At 37.3% G+C, this 19,463-nt stretch overlaps 1 protein-coding gene across 1 annotated transcript in view; it reads left to right on the forward strand.

Moving 5' to 3' along the window:
• Nucleotides 1–19,463, forward strand: part of IFT80 (intraflagellar transport 80) — a 116,105-nt gene that overhangs the window by 91,528 nt on the left and 5,114 nt on the right. The window contains exons 14-20 of the mRNA XM_021702606.1: nt 4,616–4,680; nt 7,250–7,385; nt 7,803–7,950; nt 9,047–9,218; nt 10,557–10,646; nt 10,747–10,919; nt 15,665–15,788. Of these exons, the coding sequence (XP_021558281.1) occupies nt 4,616–4,680; nt 7,250–7,385; nt 7,803–7,950; nt 9,047–9,218; nt 10,557–10,646; nt 10,747–10,919; nt 15,665–15,788 (908 nt within the window). The remainder of the gene's footprint in view (nt 1–4,615; nt 4,681–7,249; nt 7,386–7,802; nt 7,951–9,046; nt 9,219–10,556; nt 10,647–10,746; nt 10,920–15,664; nt 15,789–19,463) is intronic.

Below are 19,463 nucleotides of genomic sequence, written 5' to 3' on the forward strand. Positions count from 1 at the left end.
ACCATCTGAGCCACTCAGGTGCCCCGGCTTCACCTTTTTATCTTTTATTTTATTTAATATCTTTAATTTTTAAAGATTTATTGTTTTTTTAGAGAGAGAGAGCACAAGTGGGAGGGGCAGAGGGAGAGGGAGAGAGAATCCCAAGCAGACTCCACACTGAGTGCAGAGACCAAAGCAGGGCTCGATCTCATGACCCATGAGATCAGGACCTGAGTCAAAATGAAGAGTCAGACGCTTAACCAACTGCGCCACCCAGGTGCCCCGTGGCTTCACTTTTTTAGGCATCTGGTGTACTTGAGCTAAGGAATTGATCCATTTCTTCTAGGTTGTCCAATTTTTGACATATAATTTGTCTTATTTTCTTTAATAATCCTTTGTATTTCTGTAGTGTCACTTGTTATTTCTCCTTTCATTTCTGATTTATTTGAGTCCTCTCTGTCCCTCTCTCTCTCTTTTTTTTTTTAATGAGTCTGGCTAAAGGTGTTTTAACTTTTTATTTATTTATTTGAAACTAAATATAACACTGTATGCTAATTATACTTGAAAAACAATATCAGCTTTTGCTTGGAGAATCCTTTGAAACATTAATGTAATACTGGATTTCCCCCATTGCATACCCATTTAGTCATTCTTTTATCTTCAGATATTATTTCTCCTTTTCTCCATTTCTAAAGAACTAGTGGGCTGTCTCTACCACTGGGCACTATAGCTGCATTCACATTTAACCCCATATTTGCCAGCTGGAATGGAAGCACAACCCACTCCATCAGGTCCTTAGAAATTCTGACCTAAAAGTTGAAAATATAGTTTCTTGCCTAGGAATCATCTCTGCTTCTGATAATTGTAGTTGTAACCTTGGTCCTGAGACCCTGTATGTAGTAAGAAGAAGAAAGTTGAGGTGATATGGGAAAGAAAGGAAAAAGTATAGCCATCATATAAGCATTCTCCCATTGTGGGAATAATTACATAGTCATAACTAGCATCTTCCTCACCCCCATTCCCTATTTCCACTGAAATTGCAGAGGAATTTACCTACTGTGGACACACCCTTTGCTCCCTTCATGTTGAGTGTCAGTACACACTCATGAAGGCTTGTAAGCAAGTTATTCATGCCTATATTCCCTTTCTCCTCATTTTAAATGACCATTGTTTTCATTGCCCATTCTAATTCTTTACCAAACTATTACTCTCAAAAAGGATCTCTCTGCCATTGTTGGACATGATGGGCTGTAGAGTGTGTTCCTTGGTCTGAAGAAATGTGATTCAGTGGTCCAAATCAGTGTATGGTCCAAATCAGTGTAATACCTTCTGCTCAGCTTCCTTGGTAGTACTCTGAGCCTTTGCATCTACCACCGGGTAAGAAAAGCTCAACCCAGAGTCAGTGTCTATTTCTGTCAGGACCCACTTGTAGCCCCCAGGCCTACAGGCATCAGTCGGACTTGCCAGCTATGTACAAGGACTCCCCCCAGAGCATCTTCCCCATACCCATCTGCAGTCTCTAAATCTCTCCTGCTGGCAGACAGAACAGTTCCTGTTGGCATTTTGTGCCTCTGCAGGTACAAAAAGAATATGTCTAGATTCAACCCCTCTGCATTGTTTCAGTCCACTCGCTTCATTAACCCAGTGGCTACCTCAGGTGAGCACACCTGGGTATCTGCTTGTCAATTCCAATCATCTTCTGATGCTGGAAGGGGGTTCTGATGGGCATTGACATGGCCTACTTGAATGCACCCTTCACATTCCCATAGTGATTTCCACAGGGCCGTGCCCCGGAAGGGCACCCTTTTAATAGGCCAATCTTCCACTGCCTTTCTGCCTGACCATATGGCCGGGCCATTGGCCACTGCCTATGAGTAGGTCAGGGTCCAGACAGAAGGGTAAACAGCATGCAGTGCAGCTCACCGAGCCAATTTGTTTTTACCTTTTTCAATCAGAGTGGTGGCCTTCCGACCCAATATCGTGTGTTCATGTTGAAACTGCCATCCATAAGCCAAGCAGCTGTTTGTTGGTCTGTTGGGAGCTGTTTACAGGCACTGTCCAAATGATGCTAGAGTCCTGCAGCTCCTCACATGGTTCCAGAGTCATTTCTGGGGAAGCGAGTCTACCTGCTCATGAACATGCTGTGTAACTCCGTGCGTTGTCCTGGTGGTGTGTTCCTGCACACACCATTTCTGTTCTATTACAGAACTCTTCTGGGCACTGCCCTCCTCGTTAGAGCATTTCTCTGACATCACCCAAGATATCCTTACTTCATGTTTTTCAGTCAGAGGCAGTTTCAATTAATGTCTGATAGCAAGCTAGTAATTGCTTCTCCAAATGGAAATTGTCTTGTCCAGAGTTCTAGTAGCTGTCACTGGGAGGTGCTCACAGACTTTTGTCACAAGCCCCAGTACACGCCACACAAGACTGCTTTATAGAGAGTGTATCTTTATTAGCACTCCAGCTTCTGTTCTGTACCGTTTGATATAAGGCCTACATGTTCAGGCAGTCTCATTAGTTCCCATTTTGTATGTCCAGTTAATATTATTGGAGGGGTGGATTTTTCATGCCTTTTGTTTTACAGTACTTGATAGGGGAAACATTCCCAGCTAGGCACAATATCCATCCCTATAATACATTCAGGTAAAAGAGTCACAACTGCTTCATATGAAGCTTCTTCAAGTCCCCAGCAGAGTGTTGAGGCAAGAAACTCTGGCCCTTTCATCAATCCATATCTTGATAAATTGGGGGACCATAGCCCCAGGCAATTAGAGGTGAGGTTTCTTTTTGTTATTTTGCCATTTGGCTTTCCAAATTCCTCCAAACTAGGATGATTAAAGCAGATTTATTTAAAGGCCTTCAATGTTGGGGGACCAGCAGGAATTCCCATTGGTTCATCCAACCTCTATTTTTTTTTTACTCCATCAACATTTGCTTTATTCATCCCATTTCTTAGATTTTCACCTTACTGGGATGAGGACCTCGAAGCTCCTCTCTGTCTATCTCTAATTATTTTTGCCTTTCTCATGATTTGTTTTAGCCTAACTTTTTCCTTGGGCAATGGCTCTGAGGGTAGTCCCTATACCTCAGGCTAACCAGAATCAGGATCTCCAACGTATTCTTTCAGTGAGAGCCTTGGGACTAGAGGCTGTAATTGAGACTGTCCAGAATCTGTATTTGGCCCATCTCTTGCTTTCATTTTACCTATTACAGGTTGTAATAACCACGGGATTGTATATTTTCCGTTTTTCTTATTATTTTGCATTTTCTTATGCATCTAGTGAGCCAGCTTCCCAGGAGATGGATCCATCATCTCAAAATTCCATAGGTAGCTTTTACCTCTCACAGCTGATTGCAGCTTAGCTGTTTCATATCGTAGGCGATCCTGTTGCCTCTAAGAGTCAGAGGTTCCTCATCCCCTGTTCTTTCATCCTTTCTCTTCCCAAACCACGTGTTTCAGTGAGTTAGGGTTGGTCCAGTGAATCTCACCCTTCCTGACACCACCTATTCCATTTTTACCTTAACTGGTGTATTGCAATCAGTTTATAATACTAACAACCTGTAGTTAGCACAGACCCCGGGGCTTAAAGGCAAAGTTCTCCTCAAGACCGCCCTCACTTCAGACACTAGCCACAGGTCTCAGGAAGCCCCCAGGCCAACCCATTTTGCTGGCTGCCTGGCTACAAATACAGGGACTCCTGTGGCCCCCTCAAGTTGGATAATTTGCTAGAATGACTCACAGATCTCAGGAAGGTGCTATACTTAGAATTACAGTTTTATTATAAAGGATACACATAGGGTGAGACCTGGGAAGGAGCACAGAACTTCTGCACCTCCTCATGAAATCAGGGCACTTCACCTTCCCATTATATCAGTAGGTTCACCAATGAGGAAGCAACACTGAGTTTTTATAGGAGTTTTATTACATGGGCATGATTAATTAAATTATTGGCCACATGATTGAACTCAATTTCCAACCCCCCAACCTCTGTATCCCCAGAGGTCAGGACACTGAATATGCTTGGGCTTTCTGATGACTATCCCCCATTCTGAAGCTATCTAGGGGCTCACCAAGAGTCTCCCCTCTAGTATAACTAAGGCACTCCTAATCACTCAGGAAATTCCAAGGGTTGTTGAAGGTCCCTGCCAGGAACTCAGGACAAAAACCAGACAAATTACTACTAATTATACCACAGGGAACTGTGTACTGACCCCAGGGAACTAAACAGTACATAACACATCGCCTGGTATTATAGTAGTAGACACTTGACACATTTTTCTTTTGTGAAATATGATTGTCTGATGTTATATTCGTCCAAATCAGAGTTCTGAAAATTACAAATTACATCTAGATTTGGACTTGCCGTTGTAGATCTTATGGATCAACATAATATCTAATATCTAATAACTATTCTAATTAGGGAATATGTTTTAGGAAGAAGTATTAATTTCCACTGTTTTCTAAGAAAATGACCCCATTAATAAGTAGGAATTTGATGCTGTTGCTCTTCTATGCTGGTAGATACTCTGTGGGCCAAAGGGTTAAATAAATTCTCATCAGGATAAGATAATCCATTGAAGTTTACCAATAAAAATTCTAATATAATAAATTAACAATGCTTTACTTTTTTTCAAGTAATCTTCCTTTTTGAGGCATCAACTGGAAAACCATTAGGCGATGGGAAGCTTCTTTCTCATAAGGTAATGGACATTAGCTACTTCTAATGTAAATAGCCACTACTTACTTCCTTTTTAAAATTAATGTTTTCATTTTAAGGCAAAAAACATAGAAATTAGTTTAGTTTTTTTAAGGGTTATCTGCAATAATTGCCTCAATCCTCCACTTTATTTTTATTTTATTTTTTTAAGTTTTAATTTATTTAATTCATTTTAAGTAATCTCTATAACCCAGCATGAGGCTTGAACTCATGACCCCAAGATCAAGAGTTGCATGCTCTTCCGAATGAGCCAGCAAGGCACCCCTAGAAATTAGTTTTATATTTAAACCCAGTGTGCAGTCTACATATTTTGCCTAAAAATGTCAGAAAGACTAAGCACTAGTAAACTCTGTAATGGAAAGCCAAATATACAAATTAATTGGATAAAATAATCTGACTTATATGTCTTTATCCAGGCTGTTTACTGCTTTTCAATAAAATGTTCTATCTTGATTAAACTTTTAGCACCTATCAGTAGATAAAAATGTTTTGTATTTCTAAACATCTTGCAGTTTTCCCATTGACCTGTCCTTAGCCAGCATTTTCTTTAGGTTTTAACACTGTAGTTAAACTGAAAAAAAAATTCTATAGAAGTACAAAAAGATCTTTTTTTTTTAAAGATTTTATTTATTTATTTGACAAAGAGACACAGTGAGAGAGGGAACACAAGCAGGGGGAGTGGGAGAGAGAGAAGCAGGCTTCCCGCCGAGCAGGGAGCCCAATGCGGGGCTCGATCCCAGGACCCTGGGATCATGACCTGAGCCGAAGGCAGACGCTTAACGACTGAGCCACCCAGGTGCCCCAGTACAAAAAGATCTTGAAGGTGCTTATTGGTTTCTGATTTTTAGCATTGCAATAACAAAGGAGCACATTTTATTTATTCTAATGAGAGATATATTCAGGTCTAGATATATTTTTAACTCTGTTGTTCAATGCCACTAGTAAAGTGTTACTCTATATTTTTTTCTTTTTGTAATTATTAGTTTGAATTTGAATAACAATACATTCATAAGGTTCAGAAATGAAAAAGCATAAAAAAGGATATACAGGGAAAAAGTCTCCCTACTACACCTGTTTCTTATCAGTATAATTCTGTTCTACCAAATAAGTAACAACCATTATTAAACTCCTTTTTCCTTCCAGAGATTTTTTAGTGCCTATATATAAGCAAAACTGATATATGTTCTTTTCCCCTTCTTTTACAAAAATGTAACATACAACTCTGTACGTTGCTTTTCTCACATAAACTATTCCTGGAGATCTTTCTCTATCAGTACATAAGGTGCTTTCCCAATCCTTTCCCCCCCACCATACAGTATAACATTTTATGTGTGTATCAGAATTTATTTAACCTGTGCCCAAATGATGGACCTTTAAGGTACTATTGTAACACCTTCAAAAAACAAAACAAACCCTAGCAAATCTAACAAGAAAGTAAAAAGTCCTAGCAAGTCTTAAGACAGTAAGCAGTAAATAAATCCCTCTTGGATTGAGTTGAAATGAATCCACACTGAACCATTTCGAAGTTATAAGGAAACTCATTTCACTAGCTAGTATGGTAGTGTAAGATTAATGCAGTATACCAGAAATACTTTGTTATATGGACAGAACACTAATCTTAAAGTCAGAAATCTGGATTTTAAATTCTAGATATACTCGTTACCAGTTTTTCTGAGCAAAATCACTTAATGGATATGCATCTCAGTCTTCTCATCTATCAAGTAAGTATAGGAATACTTACTTTACGAGGTAAAGTATCTTGTACCTTGTATAGTATAGTACCTTGTATCTATGATACAAGGTAGTTTTCTGTTTCACAGTAAATGAATGTGAAAGAACGTATAAAATTTAAAACCCTAAAAACATAAGATATTTTCATGAGTCTACTCTTACAAATCTATAAACATAGACTTTCTACTTAGAGTAAATTTTGTTATGGAACTTATTAAAGTAGACCTCTCTTGTGATATTCAGACTTGCCTCACCCTTTCACTCTGTCTACTAAAGGTAGAACAGGAGGACAGATAGAAATGTTTCTCAGCTTGGGGCACCTGGGTAGCTCAGTTGGTTGAGCTGAGCATCTGACTCGGTTTTGGCTCAGGTCATGATCTCATGGTCATGGGATCGAGTACCCCCCCGCCCCGCATTGAACCAAGTTGAGCTCCAAGCTCAACAGGGAGTCTGTCTGATGATTCTCTCCCCTTCCCTCTTCCCCCACTGGTGCACACTCTCTCTTTCAAATAAATAAATAAATAAATCTTAGAAGAAAAAGAAATGTTTCCCAGCTTACAGAGTTTCAAAAAAATACACATTATTTATAGTGTTTTAAGGGGCATCTTTCCCTTGTAAATTTAAAAAAAAAAGTAACTGCTTTAGCTTTTGAATTATATCAGTAGTTTAAAATTACTTAACAGGGACATTTTATCATTCCAAGTAGGGAGTGATATTTAATTGATCTTTAAATAAACAAATGTTCTTGTAATTGAATGATTTAAGTGATCTGATGTCAAGCACTAAAACTAATCGAGTATTTTCCTTTTTCTAAATTTTAGAATGAAATTTTGGAAATTGCTCTGGATCAAAAGGGACTTACCAATGATAGAAAAATTGCCTTCATTGATAAAAATAGAGATCTCTATATCACTTCAGTGAAACGATTTGGGAAGGAAGAACAAATTATCAAACTTGGTAAAATAATTAGAATACATTTAAAATTTGATTACTTTGAATTTTCTTAGATCTACTCTGTCATATTTATACTAAATAGCATATTTACTTGAATTAATCTGTGAATAATGCTTTGGTCTTATAACCTTTCTTAACTACTTGACACCACTTAAATAGCAAGTCTTTAGCTGCTACAGCTACATTAGCATTGAAAGAAAGACTTACAAATTAAAACATAATGGTTCTAGGTAAAATACTCAAATATTTCCATACATTTTTTAAATGAGTTTTTGCACATTTTCACCATTATACAATCAGAAAATAGAGTCATACCTACCAGGAATTAGAAGGGGTCTTGTATGTCAGTTGATTTTTAAAGTATTTTTAATACTTATTATAGTGGAACTAATAGTACATTAACATTCTTTTTAAAATAAGGAACAATGGTGCATACTTTGGCATGGAGTGATACATGTAATATCCTTTGTGGACTTCAAGATACTCGATTTACAGTGTGGTATTACCCCAATACGGTTTATGTGGACAGAGACATTTTGCCTAAAACATTATATGAAAGGGATGCAAGGTAACATTTACTGTTGGAATTGTTTATTGTGATAAATAACTCTAAAGTGTCATGTTTTTCCTTCTAATTTCAATCCTGCAAGGTACCTTTCACTCTACCCAGTCAACGAAATTGCTCAGCTAAAGCTAGCTTAATGAGATTTAAGTTTTGGGGTCAAGTTGAAAGTGTTGTATAATACTATTATATTTATTTGTTCCTTCTATGGATATAATTTTCCTTATATAAATATAATTTTCAAGCCTAATGTTTTTTAGTGTAACTCAGGTAGTTTTTTTCAGTGTGGTTTAGTGATTTTAATATGGACATTTTTAAGATTTTTCAGTGATATGCAACATGTGTCAACCTTATTCTTTCTCAGATTATTATAACTTATTAATTATTATCATACAGGACTGTATGTGTCTCTAGAATTGAATTTTTAAATTAATATTAAAGATAGAAAAAATATATAAGGTTACTGAAGAGTTTTTTTTAAATTTTACAGGCTTCAGAAAAAACATATATATTTCTAAATTCTCTAAGAAATAACAAGATCTCTCACTCTTGACAAAATAAGAATACAAAGCTTCCTAGCTCCAAACCTTAACTTTCAAATCTATTTTGAGTTCATTTTAATATTCAGTTCGTAACTTTAGCAAAACCAGAGAGGCATCATTTTAAAAGTATTTAAACTAATGAAGAGAAGTTAATTTCTTAAAGTTCACCTCTTTTTATTATGAGAAAATAATCTTGGAATCATCTTAATTTTTTATTGGTTTAAACTTTCAAACATGAGCGCTGAGTTTTAAAATCATTTGTGTAATTTACCTAAGACTTAGGGGAAAAAAGGTTATTTCAAATGCTTTTAGGCATAACTCTCAAATATGTAATAGTTTTTGCCACAGTAAACTTTTTTATTTTGCTCCAAGTGTGTGGCAAGTTGGATTCGGATGTTTATTTAAATATATACATTCTCCCTGGAGTTAACTTTTTTAAAAGGGGGTGAATTTTGGAGATTTGGAGACTTTATATCTATGTCAAGGGTCAACTCCCCAAATTTAGTATATATGAAAGATTTTGCTGAGAACATAAATTATACTTTGCTTTCTTCCAACAGTGAATTTAGTAAAAATCCCCATATTGTGAGTTTTGTTGGAAATCAAGTAACTATAAGAAGAGCTGATGGCTCACTGGTTCACATCAGCATATCACCATATCCTGCTATTCTCCATGAATATGTAAGCAGTTCAAAATGGGAAGATGCTGTAAGACTTTGTCGCTTTGTTAAGGTACTTTACATTTTAGATCCCTAATTGTGTATATATTGTGTATTAGTTTACACGTATCTTTGTGCAAGATGAGAAATGGTAACAGCTAAGGGCTGGAAAAATTGCAAATGAGATCATGTCTCTTTTTAATAAGTGAAGACATAAGCAATACAAAGGGATAGATATTGCTGTGTGATTTATTTTTGAAGAAGCTATAATTTAAATGAGTAGTTTCTCTATACTGGCACATATAAAATCTTCTCTGGAACTTTTTCTAAAAAGTCAGATTCCCAAGTTTTACCCCCACAGAGATTCTAATTTATTCAATCTGGGATGAATCCAAGGCATATTTTTTAAATTCCTCAGATGGTTTGTACACCTAAGGTTAAGAACCTCTACTTTAGATCAGCATTTCCCAGCTTGGTTGAATCCAGTTTTTTCCAGGCATATTTGACCACAGAACTTTTTAATTTTACATGGCTTAGCAGTCCTTAGAATACACTTTTAAAATGACTTTTAAATGGTTTCCCTTACAATGAGTTGTTGATGGCAATCTGCGATAATAGCATTGTCTGAGAACCTCACTATTTCTCTGGTTCCTTGTAAGTTACATTCTTTGACCACATCAAAAAGCCTGGAGGGTTTTTTTTTTTTTTTTTTTTAAAGATTTTTTATTTATCTGAGAGAGAGAATGAGATAGAGAGAGAGAGCATGAGAGGGGGGAGGGTCAGAGGGAGAAGCAGACTCCCCGCCGAGCAGGGAGCCCGATGCGGGACTCGATCCTGGGACTCCAGGATCATGACCTGAGCCGAAGGCAGTCGCTTAACCAACTGAGCCACCCAGGCGCCCAAAAAGCCTGGAGGGTTTATAACCTTTAATTATCTTAAAAGTATGTCAGAAGTTCAAAAATAAATCTTTGATAATTAGAAATGAAAATTGGAAGAAATTTTATTCAAAAAAAGTTCTTTATTTGTTATTAATATATTTCAACAAAGTAGTCACATGAAATTTCCACATCATTAATTAATTAAATTAGTAGTTTTTTCAGTGCCATGCTCAGCAATGTTTAATTTTTTCATTAAAATGTAACCTTAATGTATTTTTTTTTTTAAGATTTTATTTATTTATTTGACAGGGAGAAAGATAGCAAGAGCAGGAACACAAGCAGGGGGAGTGGGAGAGGGAGAAGCAGGCTTCCTGCCAAGCAGGGAGCCCGATGCAGGGCTTGATCCCAGGACCCTGGGATCATGACCTGAGCCGAAGGCAGATGCTTAACGAGTCAGCCACCCAGGCACTCCAGTTTTAATGTATTTTAAATCACTGCTTCTTTGAAATAATTGTTCTCCTATTTCACTTTAGGAGCAAACCATGTGGGCTTGCCTGGCTGCTATGGCAGTTGCTAACAGAGATATGACCACTGCAGAAATAGCCTACGCAGCAATTGGTGAAGTAAATAATGTTTACTTATCTGTATGTTTGTGGGTTTTCTTACCATAATTTGTTATATTGCTGTCACTATCCACTTCATATATATTTTTTCTTTTTTTAGATTGATAAGGTTCAGTACATTAATTCTATAAAAGAGCTTCCATCTAAAGAATCAAAAATGGCTCACATATTAATGTTTAGTGGGAACATACAGGAAGCTGAAATGGTACTTCTTCAGGCTGGCCTTGTTTATCAAGCAATCCAGATCAATATTAATCTCTATAACTGGGAAAGGTAATAAAAATGTTTTTCATCAATTCTAAAACCCAACTGATCTTAATGTATTCTTCTATCTACCACTTGGTAAATTACATTTTCCGCTGTACTTAATAGTTTCCTAACATCACAGAAGAATTTATTCACATTTCTATTTGTGAGGAGTTTGCCATTGAAGATTTATGCCTTCTCTAAACTTGTGATTGATTAGAAGTTGAAGTGTGAAGAAGAAAAAAGAACCTAGGATGTCTCCCGAATTTCTGATTTCAATAACTGGGTAGATGATGGTACTATTAGCAGATCTGGAAGGGAATATAGTGAATTCAGTGTTAGGCATGTTGGATTTAAAATATTTGTGAAGAGATAGATATGTGATATTAGTTGATTAATGAACCCAGAGCTCATGAGAAAGATTTGAACTGGGGATGTAGATTTAGGAGTCATCAGCAAATGGATGGCAAGTAAAGCCAGAAGAATGGACGCAATTGCTTGGGAAATGTGTGGAGTGAGAAGACATCAACTACATTTATGGGGTGGGTGAAAGAAGAAAAATCTGCTGAAAGATTGGGATGAAGCAGTCAGACTGGCAGAGAGAAGCAGAGCCATGAGAGATTTGTGATGCTAAGGAAGAAAGGCTGTAGGATTTGAAATGAGGAGTGCTCAGTAGTAGCCTTCTCCTCGCATTAGGCTTCGACACAGATTGCTTTCTGAAACCGAGTGGCGTGCTGCTCTTCTCTATGACATAGGAGATTTCTCCCCTCATTCTCTCAGTTATGTGTCCCTCGGTGAAAAAGCCTGTAGGACTTATACACACCTGAAATTACTATGTTATAAAATTGGCTTGCTGATTTTTCCAGGTTTGAAATGTCTTTCATTATCTTTGTCTCTCTCGACCCCTACCCTACCATTTTTTTAAAAAGCAGATCCCAGTCATCAAATCACTTTATCTGTAAATATTTCAGTATGTATCTCAAGGTTTTTAAAAATCTAGCCACAGTACCATGGTCACACTTTAAAGAGTTAACAATAATTCTATTCAGTGTTCTTATTTCTCTGATTGTCTCATAAATGTTTTGTTTTGTTGTTTGGTTGGTTCAGGATCCAAAGAAGGTCCATACATTATGATTGATTGATATGTTCTCAAGCTTCTTTTAATCTATAGGTTTTCCTCTTTCTTGTGTTTTCTTGTAATTTTCCCACTGCAGATACTGGGTCAATAGAGTTTCCCATAGTCTGGATTTTGTTGATTACATCTTTGTGGTGTCATTTGACATGTTCCTTTGCCCCTTGGATTAGCCATAAATTGTTGTTGAATCTAGAAACTTGATTAGATTCAGGTTACCTTTTTTTTTCCTTTTGGTAAGGCTCAATCAGAGGTGGTGTTCAATATATTTTCACAGTGACTGGTTGCCTATCTTTTTCTGTTATTAGCAGCCACTGATGATCATTGCCCAGATCCATTAACTAATTAGAATTCTAGAAAGATAGAATTTAAGTATTGGATAAAAAATATATTACGTTGCTTTTAAGATCCCTGAATTTCTATATTTGTTTAAGTTCTTTAGAAGGGAACAGATTTCATATTGTTTTTTTTTTTTTAAGATTTTATTTATTTATTTGAGAGAGAGAGAGAGAGAGCCTGAGAAGGGGGAGGGTCAGAGGGAGAAGCAGACTCCCTGCTGAGCAGGGAGTCCGATGCGAGACTCGATCCCGGGACTCCAGGATCATGACCTGAGCCGAAGGCAGTGGCTTAACCAACTGAGCCACCCAGGCGCCCCAGATTTCATATTGTTAATATGTGTTATTCCATTTGAGAAGCACAGTTCTGCTGGTTTGTGCTTCTGTCATTCATATTTGAATTTGAAAATTACCTGCAACTGGGCACCTGGGTGGCTTAGATGGTTAAGTGCCTTCAGCTCAGGTCATGATCCTGGGGTCCTGGGATCGAGACCCACATCAGGCTCCCGGCTCAGCAGGGAGTCTGCTTCTCCTTCTCCCTCTGCCTCTTCCCAGCTCATGCTCTCTCTCTCTGTATCTCTCTGTCTCAAACGAATAAATAAAATCTTTAAAAAAAGAAAAAAGAAAAAGGAAAATTACCTGCAAACTAATAGGTTACAGCCCTTGAAGAGTTGTAGGTAAGCAAGTCATCTATGTGATGTTCACTTTGGACAGTTGGTGGTAGTCTGTTCTCAAAAACTGAAGTTAAGAGAAGTAGAAACTTTATGTAAGTATTAATAAAAAATAATTTCTCTACTTCTACCAGTTATATAAAGTGATTTTGCTTCAATCAAGTTATATAAAAGATCATATTTTGAAGTTATAAAATCTTTTTATATAACTTCCTTCTATTTTAAATCAGAGAGGATACATGGATTTATTCCAGCCCCATAATCTAATGTCACATTTGTTTGGTTGTCAAATAACCATTTTAAAGCTAGAGACATGCTGTTCCCATAACCCTTATATAATTGGAATGAATTCCTTCTCTGTGTGATAAAGAAACATTTTTTACCCAGTGTATGCTTTTAGAGAACATTTAAAATAGCACATATAATTTGAATGTTTACCTTTAGCTATTGCTCTTCAATCAGATAATGCATATTTTATAATAATAATGACTATCATATAGATAATACTTAGCATCTAGTATCTAAATGCAGTATTAGACATCATATTCTGTTCTTTCTGCATAATTAAATGTACTGATGTTCCATAACAAATTATCTCTTTGGAGATAATTTTCTTTCTGAAAAGTCCCAACCCAGAATAGATGCTTACGTATTCCCCACTTGGAATACTTCTGGTTTTGCACAACAAAAATTCCTTCTCCAATTGTGTTCAGTCATAAAAAAGGAACAGGAAATGGCATATTTCAGGTGCCAAAGGGCTGGTTCACCAGAGTCTCCACTCACACAACCACACTGGAGTCAGAGCCTTAAGGATATATAAAGGGTGATATGGGACAGGATTAGAAGGATTAAAGCATCTTTACTTCTATTTCTCATATTTTGAGCCTCTGTGAATTGGTTTTTGCCTTCTTGCATTTCACTTTTGTTCCTCTATGTTGCAGTACTTCTGCATTCTTTTCTATGTATCCTCTTTTTCTCTGAAAGACTTAAAGTCATAGGGGAATGAGGGAACTTTGTGAGGAGTTTGTGATGGATAGTAAATACTGATCCTTGGAGTTAGCCATATGGTTTATGTAAATATATTTTTATAAGAAATCATTGTGCTGAATTTCGGCATTATCATTTGTATTACACGTGACTTATATTCGCAATTTTTATATTAAGTCTTTAATATTTTTCTCAGTTGTCTACCAATTGTCAATTAATGTACAGGGCATATCTAAAATACTTTTTAGAGTGACTATTTAGGTCAAACCAAAGCATACTAAGAATGAAACAGATTTTCCTACTGAAGGGTCACATGTTGCAAAAAATCTAGTCAGTAGTCAGTATTGTCTAAAAGAATTGATTTACAATAGTTGGCTCTGATAAATAAATCATGACTGACCTATTCAGAAGTCATATGTCATATTAGAAAGCAAGGAAACTTGAAAAAGAATGTGCTTTAACATCATACTTAAAAACAAGATTACGGGGCACCTGGGTGGCTCAGTCAGTTGAGCATTTGCCTTTGGCTCAGGTCATGATCCTGGAGACCCGGTTTGAGGCCCACGTTGGGCTCCCCGCTCCGTGGGAGTCTGCTTCTCCCTCTGACCCTCCTCCCTTTCGTGCTCTCTCTCACTCACTCTGTCTCTCTCTAAAAAATAAAATATTTTTAAAAAACAAGATTACCGTAAACAGTGTAGGACTCAACTAATATGAGTTATGCACAGGATCATGGGCTGAGATGCTGTCCAAAACCTACATACACAAATAGGCTAAGAACTGAGGATTAATCTTTTCATTTCCCTCCAAATTATCAATATATAGATTTTATGTTTTTGCTATTATACCACTGATTTCAGTAATTCATTTAGTTCTTGCCTGCTAATATTTAAATAAAATATTACCTTAAAAATAACTTAGTTATATTGATATATATTAATTGGATTATAAAATTTAAATGACTATTAACTTTTTCTAAGAATCAAATGGCAAAAGGCGTTTTGTCAGATTTTTATTATCTACAAATTTTAGTTTTATAATATTTTAAATTTGCTGTATTATAACATAAAGGATATCAGTATTTAATTGAATATTGAGCAGAATAAACTTAGACTTTAGATAAATTCTAGAACAGAATGAATTATAGACTTAAAAAAATGGTCGAGATAGTTAAGCCACTTACATAGGGGGTAAGTTCATTCATTTGAATTTTATTATGATTTCAATGAATTTTTCAGTGAACATTGACCATACATATACTCTGGAGTACTCACCAAAGAGAAATGAAACCCAGATTTCCCTTCAATAAATGTATAGGTTGTGGAAGAGACAGACTCATAAATAATAATTATAATACACTGTAAGCAGTGCTGTAGGAATAATAGTATGCGTAAAATGTTAGGGAACACAGATAAGAAAATGGTCATTTATTTCTACAAAGGAAGTTGGTCAGGGAGAAGAGATCATGTTTGATCTGAACCTTGAAGTGTAAGTAGGAATTTGCAAGATGGGTGAGGTAGGGAATGGTGTTCCATATTGAGGGATGAGTGGGGAGGGACCAACACAGACCATTTGTTCCACTCTCTTATCCCAAAATTCTATGAGGCTAATACAAGCAGTGCTGATAATCTGTTTTGTTTCTCATTATAGGGCACTTGAATTGGCTGTAAAATACAAAACACATGTTGATACAGTTCTTGCTTACCGTCAAAAGTTTTTGGAGACATTTGGTAAACAGGAAACTAATAAACGATACTTGCAGTATGCAGAAGGTGTAAGTATTATACAGTATTTTATGATAATGTATATGCTTTATAAGTATACATATTTATCTTAATAAGACAAAATTGGAATAATTCATACCATAATCTCCCAAAAATAACTTTTTGCCTTATGATATTATAGTCTTATTTTGACTATATAATTATATTACTGATTTTTTTCTGGAATCTTAAAGCCATGTGTTTTTTTTTTTAAGATTTTATTTATTTATTTGAGAGGGAGTGAGAGAGACAGAGCACAAGCAGGGGGAGGGGCAGAGGGAGAAGCAGACTCCCCCCGCTGAGCAGGGAGCCAGCCGCAGGGCTTGATCCCAGGACTCCAGGATCGCGACCTGAGCTGAGGGCAGACGCTTAACCAACTGAGCCACCAGGCCCCTTAAAGCCATGTTTTGATTAACTCAAGTCTGTTTTCATTATATTTAATTTGTATTAAAGTTGGGTGCTAATTGATATTTTTATATAAACAATATAAATGGCTGGGATAAAGGTTTCTAACTCCTGAATTTTGTCTTCCACCAGCTGCCCATTCTGCTCCAGGGGAAATTTGTAAACAACTAGGGCATTGGCCAGAAAATGGATACTTTGTCACTTTGCAAAATTCTAGGGAGCTAGTTTGCACCTGGAGAAGGGCCTCGCCCAGGGAGACTTCACTGCCTAGAACCAAAGAAGGCTAAACCTTTGCCTTTCAAATCCCTACCCGAATCTCAGGTTTCATCACTGTAATTAGGAGAAAATCATTCCAGTATATAGCAGCCCACAAGGAGAGGTGGAGCAGTTTGCCCAAGTGCCTAGAGCAGGACTGTTGTTAGCCACCTGCTTAGATCCACCTAGGCTCAGACTACAGAAATAAATAGTTCATCTCTAGCCATGCAGACTCAAGAGCCTTGTAATCCCAAGACAGGGGCAGCCTTGCTCCAAATTCTGTGAACCAGTTGATTTGCTTAGCCTTTTATTCATTCATTTATTCAAAAAAATGTTTACGAGTGCTCACTCTGGGCCAGGTACTATGCTGGATGCTGAGTCAGATATGACTTCTGTTTTTGTGGAGCTTGTACATGATGTGGGAGTGCTGCTTCTTGGAGACAGAATAAAATGGAATGTTCTGACCTGTCCTAAAGAGCAGGGTAAATTAGATGAGTCCTGGGAAGAAGAACAAAGGTAGGGAGAAGGTATCTACAATTTCTACTAAAGCCAACATCATCCATTTGCCATACGACTTGAGAAACTCAGTCTTTTCCCTCTTATATAGGTTAAAACACAGTTCTTCCCTACTATGAGTCATTCACCTGTGAGTCTCCTTTACTGTTCACACAGAACACTTCACTTCAGATCACCTAATGTGTGGAGGTTTTTTCCCATGCTGACAAGCAATTCTCCAACACCAGCTGGGTGTCCTACAATTTAACTCAACTCTGACACTATCTACCTGGAGATAGCATCAGATTCCACAGGTAGAGGGCTCAGTCCCACAAGATTGCACCCCACCGCCATCAGATGCCGGTTGCAAGCCCAGGTTATCACCTGTGCTTCTGACTGACCAGTTATAGATCAGAGATCCCAGTAACCCCCGCCTTAGGTTTCAGATGCCAGTCACAAGTCCAGGTTGTTAGCTCTACTTCTTACTGACTGGCTATAAATCAGAGGTCCCATGTCCCCTTTGTTTGATTAATTTGCTAGAGTAACTCACAGAACTAAGGGAAACATTTACTTATGTTTATTTAAAACATAAATTTATTAAAGGACACAGATGAACAACCAGATGAAAAGATACTTAGGGCAAGGTTTGGGAAGGCCCTAACCTCAGGAGCTCCTGTCTCTTTGGAGTTGGGATGTGTCATCCTCCCAGTGTGGATGTGTTCACTAACCCGGAAGCCCTTTGAAACCTGTATTTTGGAATTTTATGGAGGCTTCATCACATAGATGTGATAGATCATTAACTCCATTTTCAGTACTTCTCCTTTCTCAAGAGGTTGAGGGGCAGGACTGAAAATTCCTAGCTTCTAATCATGGCTTGGTCTTTCTGGTGACCAGCCCTCATGCAGGAGCCATTCAAGGACTTATCTGGAGTTGTCTCTCTCTCTTTTTTTTTTTTTTTAAAGATTTTATTCATTTATTTAAGAGAAAGAGAGAGAGAGAGAGTGAGAGAAAGAGAGAGAGTGCAAGCAGTGGGGGGAGGGGCAGAGGGAGAAGCAGACTCCCAAGGAGCAGGGAGCCCGAAGCGGTCCTTGATCCCAGAACCCCAGGATAATGACCCGAGCTGAAGGCAGGCGCTTAACCAACTGAGCCACCCAGGCGCCCTGGAGTTGTCTCTTTAAAAGAAAAGATGCTCCTTTCACTCAGGAAATTACAAAGGTTTCAGGAACCCTGTGTCAGGAAGCGAGGTCAAAGACTACATATTAGAACAAAAGATGCTCCTAGTGCTCTTATCACTTAGGAAATTACAAGAGTTTCAGGAGTTCTCTGCCAGGAACTGGGAGCAGAAACCAATATATATATTTTCTATTATCTCACACCATATTTAAAATACTGAGTGTCGTGATCTACATTTTTGCACTTCAAAACAGTTGCAAGATAGTAAAGCCTTTGGGGCCATTCTTAGAGTTTCTGGATGCAATTTCAACATCTGGATCTGCGATAGACATGAGTTGTCTATTTCTTGGTAGGAAGCAGTGTATTTTTTTTAAAGATTTCATTTATTTGAGAGAGAGAGAAAGAGAGAGAGCATGAGCGGGGGGGAGGGGCAATGGGAGAGGGAGAAGCAGACTTCCCGCTGAGCAGGGAGCCCGACGACATGAGGCTCAATCCCAGGACTCCCAGATCCTGACCTGAGCCGAAGGCAGACGCTTAACTAACTGAGCCACCCAGGTGCCCAGAAAGGGGTGTATTTTATAGATGCTCCACAGACTTTTTGTTTCATTTGGAACTTCAGTACTGAAAATGAATCCTCTGAGAGTTTGGGCTGTGAGAGCTTACTCTACTATTGGGACAAACTCAGGGTCCCTGGGACCTCCGAGGACTACACTCTAATTCACAGAATATGACAGTAGCCACCACCACTACAGTGCTAAGCAGCCCAGAGAATCACCGATCACTTGATCTTTTTATCATAGTTTTGAAAATATGATGATATGTTAAAACTGAGCACCCACGTTAAATTTACTTTATTGCATAAATTTTAAGCAGATTCATCCTACTCTGTTTCGTCTTCATTATCCTTGCCATTAATATTTTTTTCAGTATTTTCACATTAGGTGCTTTGGAGGACATAGAAAATATGATTCTTACCTTCAAATTTTTAATTATTATAATTTATATTATAAAGATTGCATTATAATTAAAATTATATTTTAGAGAGCGAAAACTTAACATTTTTATCTTCTTTCTTATTATCTATGTATTCAACTGTTACCAAAATGTAATACATCAATCACAAGAGTGGCAGAAATCTTCCAAATGAGATAACTAGAACAACATGACTTTTTGTTATTTTGAGGGCTTTTTTTTTTTTTTAACCCTGAAACTATATAGGTTACCTTGACTCCCCATGGTGCTATGTTCTAGTATCCTCCTTTTTTTCCTCATTAATGTAATTTGGAAGCTAACTAGAAATTACAAAGTAGTATTTTTTTTTTTAAGATTTTATTTATTCATTTGAGAGAGAATGAGAT

Source organism: Neomonachus schauinslandi, chromosome 1, assembly GCF_002201575.2.
Source record: "Neomonachus schauinslandi chromosome 1, ASM220157v2, whole genome shotgun sequence".
Lineage (NCBI taxonomy): Eukaryota > Metazoa > Chordata > Mammalia > Carnivora > Phocidae > Neomonachus > Neomonachus schauinslandi.